The following is a 13,931-nucleotide window of genomic DNA, read 5'->3' on the forward strand; positions in this document are numbered from 1 at the left end:
TGTATGGCTTTTCGTTTTGTTTGTCACTTTTGGAGTGGTTTCCTCTGGCACTTTTTCATATTCAGAGTGATGAACAGGATTGTTAGCAGATTCTGGATTTCAATCATCACAGCCAAGTTCCTAGCAGAATCAGGCCCCTCTAATTCCATTTTTATGTCTTTCTTCTAGAGTTCCTGGCTCTGAGGCTGGTAAATGGCACTGACTGTGCTGGGCGGCTAGAAGTTTTCTACAATGGGACATGGGGGAGCATTTGCTCCAATCGTATGTCTCAACGCACTGCAATAACTGTATGCAAACACCTGAACTGTGGAGATGGCGGGGAAATCGCAAGAGACTTCAAATATGGCAGCGGTTCTGGGCCCACATGGCTGGACCACGTTGAGTGCACTGAGCGACATAGCTCTCTCTGGCAATGTCAGTCAGACCCCTGGGATCCTCAGTCATGTGATAACCGAGCAGAAGAGACTCATATTTCTTGCACTGGTAATTAGAAATGCATGTGTACAGGCCTGCCCAGACATACACATAAACCTATGCATGCATATATAGACATTGTAATAATTACCTCGTGTTCATTTGTTATCTGGTATATATTATTTCTAGTTTCATGCAAATGGCACAAACATTTTTCTTGGTCTATATCCCTGATGTAAATGAGTGAATTAAAATTACATGAGTCTCACCGAGTGCAGTTACCCAGTGGAAATCCCAAGGAAGTCCCTGAGAAGATGGTGCCATTGCATATTTTTAAAGCAAAAATCTACGATAGACAATCAGTCTGTGAGATCTGACTTCTCAAGAAGTCTAGAGGCATGTATGTGTTTCTACATGTGTGGAGGCATATTGGTGCATATGTACATGTACACATGTGCATGCACATAGCCATGGACAAGTGTATGAATTAGTTCAGTTCTAAAGGCTCATTTCTACTGCCTGCTCTTATGACAGTATTTCATACCTGTGGGTTCCCATTACAGTATAAATGAATTCTAGATGACATTCAGATCTTCTGAAAGGGATTGCAGCTGCCTCACACGAGAAGAAAGAAAGCACAGTCACCAGGAAGATTATTTAATTCATAGCAATAGCCAAACAGTGATCCAGCAAGTACTAAATAGGCCATATATATATTACAGAAAAAAATTAACTTGATTAATTTTCAGGCATTTTATACTCCCTCACTCTTTTCAGAGAATAATCAAATTAGTTACTTCAGTATTTAAATTCTGCAGGAAGAAAAGAGGCAACATCTCCAGCCACAGCTGCTGAGTGTCCAAACTCTACAAGTTGTTCAGGTACCTCATTGTTTCTACTTATTGGTCCCTACGCACCTTCCTGCTGTTTCAGCAATTCAGAAGGTTTCTGTGTTTTGCAGACAGGGAGAAGTTACGAGTCATAGGAGGAGAGGATGGATGTTCAGGCAGAGTGGAGATTTGGCAACACGGTTCTTGGGGAACAGTCTGTGATGATTCCTGGGACATGGCAGATGCTAATGTTGTATGCAGGCAGCTGGGTTGTGGATCTGCTCTGTCTGCTCTGCATGAAGCTGCCTTTGGGGAAGGGACTGGTCCCATCTGGTTGGAGAAGGTGCACTGCAAAGGAACAGAGCTGTCTTTTTGGGACTGTCCTGTCAATCCCTTGTTCAGCAAAAACTGTGACCATAAGGAAGATGCTGCTGTGAATTGCTCCGGTTAGTGACTGGTCATTTGGTTCATTACACAGATCTGGGAAGGAGGTGGATAGAGGAACCTTATGTCAGCTGTACATCCCAGTGACTAGCCTCTTCATAATTTTGACTGCAGGAACCTCACAAATGATGTAGAGTTGTTCTCCCTATTTTTCACACTTGCCTCTTCCTTAATCTGGACTTGCCTTCCTTTTGCAGGTATGACAGAAACAACAGCATCACCCACTAGAGCAGGTAAAACATTCTTTCCACCTCCTTCCTTTCTCCCATCAAATGAGGATTTAATGTCCCTGATACTGCATAGCAGGTCAATCAGCAGTATATTCCAGCTCATCTAGAAAGCATCTCCCACAGCCTTTTGTAAAGGAGAGCTGAGTGGCACTATCGCCAGTTGCTGAATTCTAGCTGCTTGAGTAGGATCCACAGCTGGGCAGCAGGTGACCTGCCTCACTCAGAGCAGGAGGCTGCAGAGGAGCAGCCCTTTGGGTCATCTGATTCTCTACCTATTGCTTCTTCATTTCCACTCAGATCCTCCCCGCCGCCCTGCAACAGACAGTACGAGAATTTCAATGCCTGTCATCCTCTGCATAATCCTGGGGGCCCTTCTCTGCCTGGTCCTTGCCATTCTTGCTGGACAGATCCGAAGTGCCAGAGCAGAGCAGAGAGGTGGGTCACTCAGGACTGGTATGAAATGCCTCCTTGGCATGGCTGGCAAGTGTTTAGTTGGCTGGGGAGGCTGGGGGGAAGGGCTACTGAGATGAACGGCATCTGCTGCCACAGTGACATTTTCACTTGCCACCTGGCAGTGAAAGAGCCCAGCAGTGCTTATCCTCAGTCAGCACTTCTCAGTGACTTTCTGGGTACCAACCAGGCCATGCAGACCCCTTTCCATGAACCCAGCTTGCATATGAGCAGAGACTGAGTGATCATTGCCTCTTACTTTCAGGCTCCAGACTATCCTACGACCCCTTCTCTGAGGCTGTCTATGAAGAGATTGACTATAACCTGATGAGGGAAAAGCAGGGCATGACCGGCTTCTCAGGTCTGTGTGTCTTGCTCTTATCTGCTCTCATCAAGGGAAAATAACTCACGCTAATTCCTTCTGGTGGCTCAGATCCCAGTCTGATACTTCGCAGTTTCTAAATCTACCGGGAAATGGAAAATTCCTAGACTGGGGGGGGATCCTGCCCAGTGAACTCTGCCAATTATTCTCCTAGGTACATGCCATAGAACATAGGTCAGTATAGGTCAAACAAACAAACAACAAGCAAAAAGAAAAAGGGCTTTTGCTGTAATTATCTGTAGCAGGAACAAATGAAAGAATAATTTGGGGCCCCTGAGGGATTCTTGGCTATTCCACTGTAAACCCTTTACCTGCAGGAGTAATACTGACTGCCCACGAATCTGCTTGACTTGGGTGGTATTACTGTAGCCTACTGTCTTCCTCATGATGCAGTCTTAGCAGCTAAGGCGAGTTTAATCTAATATAATTTCTCTTTCTCATTTACGTAGATTCTTATTCAGAGAGTTCAAAAGCAAAGGCACAGTTTTATAGCAGGGACAGTGATGAAGAAAATGGTCCTGGAACAACTCAAGGTAATGGAAGATGGGAATCCTAGAGACCCAAAATCAGGGCAGCTTTTAATCGCCAAAGCATTACTGGTGATTAAAATTTTTTCTTGCTCCACTTCATGTCCACTAGTGATGTTTTGATGCAAAACAAAAATTTCTGTTTAACTCTTGTGGTGGAAGAATGTCATTCAATCTCATATACAAGTGCTAGTCTACTGTATGAGAAGTTGAAAATAAGTATTTGCTGGTAGTATTTCACTCTTCACAGGATCCAGTCACATGAATCCAACAATTTGACAACTGTTTCTCCCAGAAATTGCAACTGTAACAGCTTGTAAGCTCTTGCTTCATTTATGAGAAAAATGGGGAGAATTAAGGCAGAGGGAAAATAAGCTCCAAATAAGAACATTGGCATACTACTGGAGTTGTTTGGGTAATTTTAATACAAGTGATCTGAAGAAAATGTAGTATGCCAGATGTGGGGGGTTTTAAACTGAAAAAGCTGAGGGACAGCAAGTGTTTGGAGAATTGCATTTTCCTACAGCTGATCCTACCTCTTAGCTATTGCCTGGTCTCAGAGAGCTCAACTGCCAAAGGCACGAGGAGTGCTGGACCTCTGCTGCCCATATCCCTGACTCTGCTGTGCTTTATCTTTATTTTCTATTATATATTCTTATATTAAGGGGGTTTTATTATTTAAAATTAAACTAAAAGCTTTTCTTTTCCTTACTTGCTTTGAAATGCTCATCAAGAAGACAATTATTCCAAATAAGATCTCTTATTTAGACTGAATATTGAGTACTAGATAAAAAGTGAAATAGGAGTGCTTTGATTGACTTTTAATTTTATATATGCATTAGTTGTATGCCCATGTGTGTATGTATACTATTAAACAGTGAAAACTAATATCCTCTGAGGGATGGCTTCCAGTTAACTACAGACCATAGAGCTAGCTGCCCCTGAGGAATCAGATAGCTGTCTACTCAGAGAACTGCATTTGATGGATGGACTATTCAGTGACTAAGGAATTGGCTGGATGGCCACATCCAAAGAGTTGCAGTCAATAGCTCAATGTCCAAATGGAGGTCAGTCACAAGTGGTGTCCCTCAGAGGTCCATACTGGGACCAGTACCCTTCAATATCCTCATTAATGACATAGGTAGTGGGATTGAGTGCACTCTCAGCAAGTTTGCAGATGCCACCAGGCTGAGTGGTGCAGTTGATATGCTTGAGGGAAGGGATGCCATCCAGAGGAACCTTGAGACGTTTGAGAAATGGGTGACTATGAGCCTCAACCTCATGAAGTTTAACAGGACCAAGTGCAAGGTCCTGCACCTAGCTTAGAGCAATCCCCAGGATCAGTACAGACTGGGGGATGGTATATGAGTGGACAACATGTGCTTGCAGCCCAGAAAGCCAACCATATTCTGTGCTGCAACAAAAGCAGTGTGACCAGCAGGGCGAGGGAGGTGATTCTCCCCCTTTACTCTGCTCTCATGAGACCCCACCTGGAGTACTGCATTCAGCTGTAGGGTCCCCAGTACAAAAAAGACATAGAGCTGTTGGAACGGGTCCAGAGGAGGTCCATGAAGATGATTAGAGGGCTGGAGCACCTCTGCTATGGAGAAAAGCTGAGAGAGTTGGGGTTGTTCAGTTTGGAGAAGAGAAGCAGAACTGCAGATATTTTTCTCCAAAGGTTTGGCCTAAGTTTGTAGCCACATGTCCATAGGCAAATGGCCAAGGGTGGCTACTTAGCTAGACTATCTCAGAGAAATTTAACAGAAGGTGGTTAAAGTAATAAAAATGCAAGGAAGCAAGTGCCACACAGAGATATACAAGGAGTAATTTGTCACTGCAATTATGAAATGCAATAGGGTATCTTACTCTGAAATAAACCGTCACTAACTGCCGCCTCCTCCATGTTGATTTTTGCTTTCTACTTGTTACAGCAATGTACAACAATTATTTGAGCTATATCGTTGTTGTCTGGAATACTTTAGAATCCTCTGGAGGATTCTTGGTTTATTATCATTCATTACCATAATGATAATGTCAGTGTTACAGGTCCTTATTGCTGGATCATCAGCTACTGCTTTCTCTATGGAAGATTTCTCCCTGTTATAGTTAATACCTGTAATGTTCCAGAGGTCTCTCCACTGCCTGGAAATGCCCTGGAAGATGGTTATGATGATGTGACAGAAGTTCCTGGACCTAAAGATGCTTCTCTTTCTGGGCAGAATGAACAGGAAATCACTGGGATCCCTGAAGAAAGTGACAGAAACAAGGATTCACAGACAGGTGAGGCCAGAAGAGCAGTGCTGTTAGTTTTCATAATCTATAGTTAGTGCACTGATCTCAGGTAAAATCAAGGTGGAGGGTACCTCAAAGGATCACCTAGATTTTATCTAACCATTGTCAGGAAGGAACACTACCTACCTATATGAAGAGTGTAGGTTATTCTGTTATTCTGTTCTTACAACCACTCAGTCAGTAGCAGTGTTTCCACAACCTCTACAGGTAATCTATACCCATGCTGTGTTTTCCTTACAGCTATAAAATTCTTGCCTGTGGTCTAACCTGTCTTCACTGCTGCAAATTAAAACTGTTACTTCTTATTACAATGACCGTGGGGATGGAGCAGTGGTGTTCGTCTTTGTAACAGCCTTTTAAGTACTTGAAGAATGTTAACATAGCTCCTCTCAGTTCTGTTTTGTATTTTGTTTCTCTAGACTGCTGCAACCTAAATCAGTCAATTTTCTACTTAGATCTTGTTGACTAGACCTCTGCTCATTCTGTATGTCTCCACTCAGGCTGTGTCAGTAGGTCCATATCTTTCAAAAAGTGTTTCAAAACCAAAATTCTACAGTATTTCTGTTCAGCATGGTACTAAGACCTTACTAGTGTCAGGTAGAGCTGAAGGACCACTTCATATGTCTTATAGGATATCCTTCCGTTTACACATGCTAGCATGATGTTTCCCTTTTTTGCAACAGCATGCACTCCTGACAGTTGCAACTTCAAATCCTGCTCTATAAAATACCATTACACACCGATCTTTCTAATTATGCAGTTGATTGTTTCTGCCTTCATCTGTGGTCTTCTAAGTGTCCTTACTAGATTTCATTCTGCGTTCATCAAAACACAGGATCATTTGAATTATAGTATAGTATGGTATCATCTGGAAAATGTAATAAGAACATGTGTCTCTTATCTTAGGACTTAATAAAAATACTTAGTTCTATTTAGGGCTGTCAAAGAATCTTATCTGGTACAGTGAGCTATGCTAAGGATACCACTTTTGACTGAATTTGTACCCAGTCTACAGAGGTTTGAGTTAGACCATATTTCTCTAATTTACTTATAAAAGTATCATGTGAGTTGAGTGACAATTTGCTCTATTTCCTTAAAAAAGCACTATTAGATAATCAAAATACCCCAGATTTATCTGGCGTGATTTATTTTTGATAAATCCATGTTATGTTATCTACCTGGTTTTCTTCGTCTGTCTCCTTACAAGTAGTTTATTTGTTCTCCTATCTTTCTGAATTTGAACTTTCTGTAACTCCTAATCTTGTTTCTCCTCTCACACACACCACCTTAAAAATAAGCATATGTTGTTCATGTTTTCCCAGTCCTTCAGAGCCCGTTCTCTGTGAGATCTTAAAGACAGTGGATAGTGCCTGGAGGATGGATTCAGCTAGGTCATTATCATAGTATTAAATTTTGTCAAGCCCATCTAATTAAAAATGAATTAACAAAAAGTATTTAAGATAGACTTTTATTTCTCTACTTAATATAACTGTGGAACACCTTCTGATCAGCAGCTGAACTCCACCTTTTGGGGTAGTGATAAATATATTGGACAGACTGAAGACATGAAAAAATAATCAGTCTATCCAGGAACAGGTCCTGGAAACCCTTGGCTTTCCAGTTACTTCACATACCCACATGCACACTAACACCCACACGCATGCACAACGTGTCCCCCAGTAACTAGGCTTAGACATGCAGTCTACCAAGTAACTAGTCCCTGGACCCACTGACCTCCCCCAGCTGCTGGTGTCTGGGCATGCGAGCCCCCAAGCCCCCCCGGTTGGTGGTACTTTAGAGTTCTGTCCACTCCGGTCTCTCCAGTTGCTGGCACCACACACGCACAGACCCCTCTGACCCATGGCCCAGTTCTGGTTGCTGGCACTTACACGTCCATACACACACACACACACAGAGAATGGGGAGCCCCCTTAGTCAGGAAAGCTGTTAGAAATGGAGTGTAATAAGAAAAACAGGACAGATGCTGCTGATCAGATGCAGGGCATGGCCAAACATGCATACTGGCCAGCACAGCAGCCTCTTTACATGCCTCCAGCCCCTTTTATCCCCTTATCGTTCTATTTTCTCATGCTTGTTCCTCCCCAAACTACACAGATCCCTCCTTCTCTGTGCTTTTGTTTCCTCCTCTATAGTAGGTTTTCTATAATACCCAAGATGCTCTTCCCCCTTATAATAAGTCTCATACCTTTGTGGGCAACAACACCCCTCCGTCCGTAAGGTGGGTTACATCCTCTTAATGGCTTTCAAACACAGGCAATGGGCTGAGCACTCTCCTGTAAGAAGCCTGATCAGGGCACACTTGTGGGATGGACAAGGACAGATCTACTTAATTTGCAGTGTGTCAGAGAACACTTGAGGCAGTAAAATGGATTATTTAGGGATTATGAAGAATTGCCTTTATTAGAAGTGTTTAAAGTTGGATCAGTAACCTGTTTTCTGGGAACAGTAAGCTTGGTCCTGGCTTATGTGTACATGTAGCAGGAGGCAGGAAGAGACAAGCATTTCTCGGGGCTCTCACAGCCATGCATATCTATGGTCCTAATTTCTGGAGGAGACAACGGACAGCCCATGCTGCCAGCTGCACAACCATGTGAAGGTAATACACACAGGATGTGCATTTATCTCAGTGTTCTTCCCTTCGTGTTTTCAGACTGGAGTCCTAATGTGTCAGGAAACAGGACATCTGAGGCTGAGAGACATTCACTCCCTGCTCTTGAAGAAACAGGCTATGATGACATTGAAGAGCTGGGACACTGACAGAGACTGCTGAGCTGTACTGACCACTTTCGGAAATACACCTCTATTCATAAAATGATAATCGGGTACTAGTAGAACCAGAACAACCTGCATTTAGGATTAGTTTACCTAAGTTTGCTTTATTTGCAGAGAAGCAATTACATACTTAGAAGAAAAACAAGCATGACTGTTTAGAAAATCTTTCTAATTTCCCTTATAATTTCTTATTGCCAAGACTGCACGAACACTTTTGCTTTTTACTTCTAAATATTTTCATTGTAATTTTTTTTCTACTGAGTTAATTTTTCAACTTCTGATATTTTCTTATTATAAACTGTTTAAAGATCTCTTCTCAAATTTATGCTTCTCCTCACAGATACACAGGGCAGCTTTCTGGAGATTATTAGGAATAGAGACTAAACTGCAAGAAAATCGTCAAAGTTCTATTTCATCTTTTGGATATTCTTTCTTGTCACACAGAATGTGAGAACTAGAATTCATTTTCTAAATAGTGTTTTGTGAGATGAGAAACTGAGCAAGAGGTATTCTTGTCCACACTTTAGATGCAGATCTGTTATTTGAATTAGATACAAGTGAATCACGCATTTGATTGGAGGGAAAAGCCGCTCTTCTCTTTTCTCCTTCTATACCATCATGATTTATTGTCTCCCAAAGTCGTACCAGTTATACAGTAAGAGAATGTTTTATTTCTTTCCACAAATGGCAAGTGGTGGTCATACCTATAGCTGTCTGTTACGTCATTTCTTTTAATCATATGAAGGCAGACTGAAAAAGTTTGCATGCTGATGGAATAGAAGGTGAAGTATTGTTGTCTTGGCTCCTAATTAAATTTTTTTCAGGTCCAGGTCCTGAAACAAAAAGCCTCCCTTGCATTCTGTCATCTCTCTTGGCCTCCACCTTGGCCAGTATTATTTTAGCAGCACAAAAAGCCTGTGTTTCTGACGATGTGTGGATAAAGATCCTGACCCAAGGGAAAAAACATAATTTCTAAAGAGCTTGGACCCTCCTAGGGAACTTTAAAGATTTTGCCCTTGAAAAACAACAGAAATATGGACACACAGGAGGGGTCAGGTTACAGTTTATGTGTCACAATGCATGATATTCCACTCATCAACATCCCCCCTCTTCCCAATAATTTAAGTGCTAAAAATAACAGCACTTAAAAGGGGTCACTGTGAGGGAAGAGGGTTGAAATAGTATTCAGAGACCAGCACCACCCCACCCTAGAGTGCCACAAATGAAAAATTCATTCACCAGAGCAGAAGGAATGTGCTTTAATTCATATTGAACTTACTGTAACTACTGAACCACCACAGGCTGAGATGAGATACTTGAGTGGGAGACTGAAGGATGGAGATGTTGGGGTCAATCGGTTGGAAATGAGGCACCCCTCTCTGATACATTCTTATGCTCTTAGGCATATGGAATCACAAACACGACTGAGAAATGACAAGACAGTAAGACTAAAATTCCTCAACCACTAGTTGATGGGCCATCAAGAATCTACAGGAATAGCTTTGAAGAAAGTTGACTTGGACTTTGTAACTTACAAGAAGGGGGAAACGAGAGAACATGAGTATTATGGATATTGAGGGGGCTTGGGGACTATGTAAAACTTACTAAGGAATGTTTAGGGAAAGAGTCAAAGATAGGCAAAAGGGGGAATCAGGGAGGAACAAAGTGGGGGGAACAGAGAGGAAGAATAAAAGGGTCCATTTGTGTGTAAGTAGCTGCTGGTCAGAACACTTGTTTGAATGAGCCCTGGGCCTGATCACAGTCTATCCTATCTTACTAATATTTATTAAATATCTTTCATATTAATTTCACCCTCTACCCCACGTGACACTGTTCAAAGGTCTATGTGACAGTAGCTGGAGAGACCAGACTAACTAAATCAAATTCCAGCAATTCAAGTTAGATCATGGGTGATAACCATGGGTTATAACGACCCATCTCTTTGTGGTGCCAGCAACCAACTTTGTGGTGGGTGTCAGCATCAGAAACAGGAGGGACCATGGGTCATAGGGCACATGTACCTGGGATGTCAGCAACTGCAGGGACCTGTCCATTTATATTTTCCCCTAACCTGATGTGAGTGGGTGCATATATGTACTCCTTCAATGCTCTTGCCCTCTGAGACATGTAGGCACGCACACACAAAGCTTACTGAGACTCCCCCGGTCCCTGTGGTAGCCAAGGCATGTTTACACATGACCAGCCCTTTTGATCCCCTTATACCTCTATTTTCCCATGCTTGCTCCTCTCCAAATCGCCTTGATTCCTTCCTTTCCCTGTCTTTGGTTCCTCCCATAAACACCCCATAAATTTATTGTAAACCCAAAATTATCTTCCCCTGCATCTCAGACCCCTTTGCAATACCTCCCTCCCCTCAAAAAAACACCAGTCCCGCTCCTGCGGACTTGATGGGTTTTATCTCCAGACCATGGGGCTGATGTCTGTCCTGGGACAGCCCTGGAAGGAGCCCAGGACAGTGTGTCCACCTCTCTGAGAGGTGGAATTTGGGTTCTCGCATGCCATTGTGTCCCTGAGTGCCTCTGGACTCGTAGAGATGGGCCTGTGACATGCTCCTGTGATAGGCCTGGAAGCAGCCAGGGCAGGTTATTACTCGGGCTCCCCCACCCACCATTGTCTTTCCATGCTCCTCAGTGGATGTGCAGATTACAGTTTTTAACAGATAACCTAACAACTTCAAGCTGTACTACCTGGTGCATAGGACGAAAACCTGGTAAGACTGAGCTGGAGGTGGCTAAGGGAGCTTAAAGCACAGTCCACAGGCCAAGCCCAGAGCTTTTGCTGATAATCAAAGGATCCATGAGCATAAGAGTGCTTGTGAGACAAGTATGTAAGCGCATGCCTCTGACAGCGAGTACGGAGCTGGACTAGCTGGCAAGTAGAAGACCCATATACTGGGTAAGGGCTCAGGACTGGGACATGAACATGAGAGAGACTGAGGGCCCATGCTGACATTCAAGGGATCTGTAAATGTGCATATGCTTGTGAATCTAAAGGATGAAGGGGTGTGTTTTCACTAGTGAACTTCTCCCAGAGAGCAAAAGGACTGGGCTATGTATAAATTTTTTGAGTGCTGGTATGTGAGTGCTGTTACAGGCAGACCTCTGCCTGTTGCAGTCTGTGTAGCTCGCTTTGTTAGCATCCTGTGTGTGTGTGTGTGTGTGCACGCGCACGCGTGCAAATAGGAAAGCTTTATCAATGCTGATCTATGTTCATGCATATGGCTTTTCAAATCACTTTTTAAAGAATTTGCCTTCTTTAAAGAAGGCAAGACTTAGTTTAATAACAAAGGAGAAATCTTTGTGATCTTAAATTATACTTTGCAATGATTTTTAACAGGACAATTGCTTGGCTCTACCTGGCTTTATGGCAAGGTTTCTCAGCGCATTCATATAACAAGTAATAAATTAGAGGACAAATAGAGTGGGGTTTGCTTCCTTCTTTCCATCTGTGCTTAATTTCTTTACCTTATTATGAGTGTTGCCAGAGGTAATGTACAGACGGACAGCACTAAATAATAGTGTTTGACTCAGCTCTTTAAGATTACCCAAACCGTGCATTATTTAGTGCTGTCCATTCCAGAACTACCTGTGCAACAGCACGCACATTTCCTCTGCAAAGGATAGATATATAATGATCAATCAATGTAGTTTCATAGATTAAACATGCTAAATATAAAGACAAACAGTTCTATTACAATGAACATTTTTCTTATTTTTCTAAGACATAAAAGTTTGTAAGCAACCATAGTTCTATGCTGGAAACTGTTATAATCTCAACATTTAAAATTTATTTTCTAAAGTTAGACATATTCATGTTTTAACTTCTGAAGAGGAACAGGCCCATTGTCAGAGCTTTTGAGTGCTTGGAAACCTACAAAACCCAGTGTGAGATGCCTGTACAAAAGCTGAATTCAGACCAGCTTATTCAATATTGTTCATCAGTATAAGGGACCAAAGAGCTGAGTCTGTAGAGGTACCTCAGGTACTTCAAGGAGCAAATACTCAATGGTGGAAGAAGGTGGTAGGGAAGAATACTGCACTTCCAGATCAGGCAGCATGACAGATGAAATTCACTTCTCTAAGGCCAGACTGTGATTGTCTCTGAATGTGAGAAGTCACCTGAGGAAAGAGATGATGGAATTAGCACAGGCTGTGTGCTTCTGGAAGAGCTGACTTTGCACTGTTGCTCATGTACACAAGCCATGCTTGAAATAGTGAAATGAACTCACTGAACATATCAAAAAGGAGATGGGAAGTAGTAAGGTAATATTTTGCAACCATGTGCTACATGCTTCAATGGGATATTGGAATATACTTGACAAGATTTTTAAATATCATGAAAGGAGACTAAAAGACACTTACAGATTATTTGACTGGTGTAACATTGTCACCGAAATCCGGGAATAAACCTCGTAACACCAATGTAGTATTAAAAGGCAGGCATTCTTTATTGCAGCGCTGGATGCACAGGGGATAGCTCCACCCAACGTGCATGCCAGGTGATCACCAACACACAGGTTATGTAGGATCAAAACATACATATTCATCATTTTTCTCAGAAAAGGCAGTCCTATGATAATCATTTCTTAGAATCCATTTCCATAGTCTCCTCCCCGTCACGCATGCTCAGTGATTTGAGTCGGTGGTCCTCAAGGGTCTCTGGTGGTCGTCAGTGGTCTTGCACCCGTGTCCGCTGGATGACCCCCTTCATGCAGGCATGCGCAGTATCCTTGTTGCAGGTGCACCTGCACCTATCCATAGAGGTGCACCTGCACCTGTCCATAGCAACTTACTTTATAAGATTAATATTCCCGGGCCTATTGTCCGGTTGGGTAGGGACTGTACAAGAAACATAGCAGCATTGTATCTTGACACGGTCATCTTGCCACTTGCCATGGTTAGTTAGCTTCATTACCTATTACCTTGGTTACAAACTACTCACCTCAACCTGGTTCTATAGTTTCTATTTCACGGCCCCTATCCTACGGTTACCTTTCTCCCCTTTGGAAGTTTTGAAATAATAACTTTTCAATACTTCCACTCATACTTTCCTATTCTAGACATATTACAGATGTTCTTAAACTTGTAACCATAGCATCTACACCCCAGTGTGTCTGCTCATGCTCCTCTTTTGCAAGTTCTAACATAACTTGTGGAGTTACTATTACCTGATTTTCTGGTGTTACCTACCATCCTTCCGCATTTTGGGATGCTTTTAAGTGCTCTGCCAATTGTTCATCTAGTTTACTATATCTTACTCTTACGTTTGGAATTTTTACCTGTTTTACTGGTACTAGTGCAAGGATACCTTGTTCAGCAGCCTCCTTTGCAGCTTTATCCGCCAACCGATTACCTATATTTACAGCCGTCTGACCAAATTGATGAGCCTTGCAATCCATTACGGCCACTTCCTTTGGTTTCTGCACATCCTGTAGGAGTTGAAGAACTTCCTCCTTATGCCTTATCAGTGATCCTTGGGCTGATAACAGTCCTCTTTCTTTCCAGATAGCTCCATGAGCGTGGATCACATCAAATGCATATTCGGAATC

General features: G+C 42.5%; 1 protein-coding gene across 1 annotated transcript in view; it reads left to right on the forward strand.

Moving 5' to 3' along the window:
- Nucleotides 1–9,446, forward strand: part of LOC104640684 (antigen WC1.1-like) — a 31,871-nt gene extending 22,425 nt beyond the window's left edge. The window contains exons 8-16 of the mRNA XM_075762924.1: nt 169–483; nt 1,233–1,295; nt 1,376–1,690; nt 1,886–1,921; nt 2,216–2,353; nt 2,634–2,729; nt 3,200–3,283; nt 5,405–5,557; nt 8,241–9,446. Of these exons, the coding sequence (XP_075619039.1) occupies nt 169–483; nt 1,233–1,295; nt 1,376–1,690; nt 1,886–1,921; nt 2,216–2,353; nt 2,634–2,729; nt 3,200–3,283; nt 5,405–5,557; nt 8,241–8,347 (1,307 nt within the window). The 3' untranslated portion in view covers nt 8,348–9,446. The remainder of the gene's footprint in view (nt 1–168; nt 484–1,232; nt 1,296–1,375; nt 1,691–1,885; nt 1,922–2,215; nt 2,354–2,633; nt 2,730–3,199; nt 3,284–5,404; nt 5,558–8,240) is intronic.
- The last annotated feature ends 4,485 nt before the right edge of the window (nt 9,447–13,931 follow it).

Source organism: Balearica regulorum, chromosome 1, assembly GCF_011004875.1.
Source record: "Balearica regulorum gibbericeps isolate bBalReg1 chromosome 1, bBalReg1.pri, whole genome shotgun sequence".
NCBI classification, from domain to species: Eukaryota; Metazoa; Chordata; class Aves; order Gruiformes; family Gruidae; genus Balearica; species Balearica regulorum.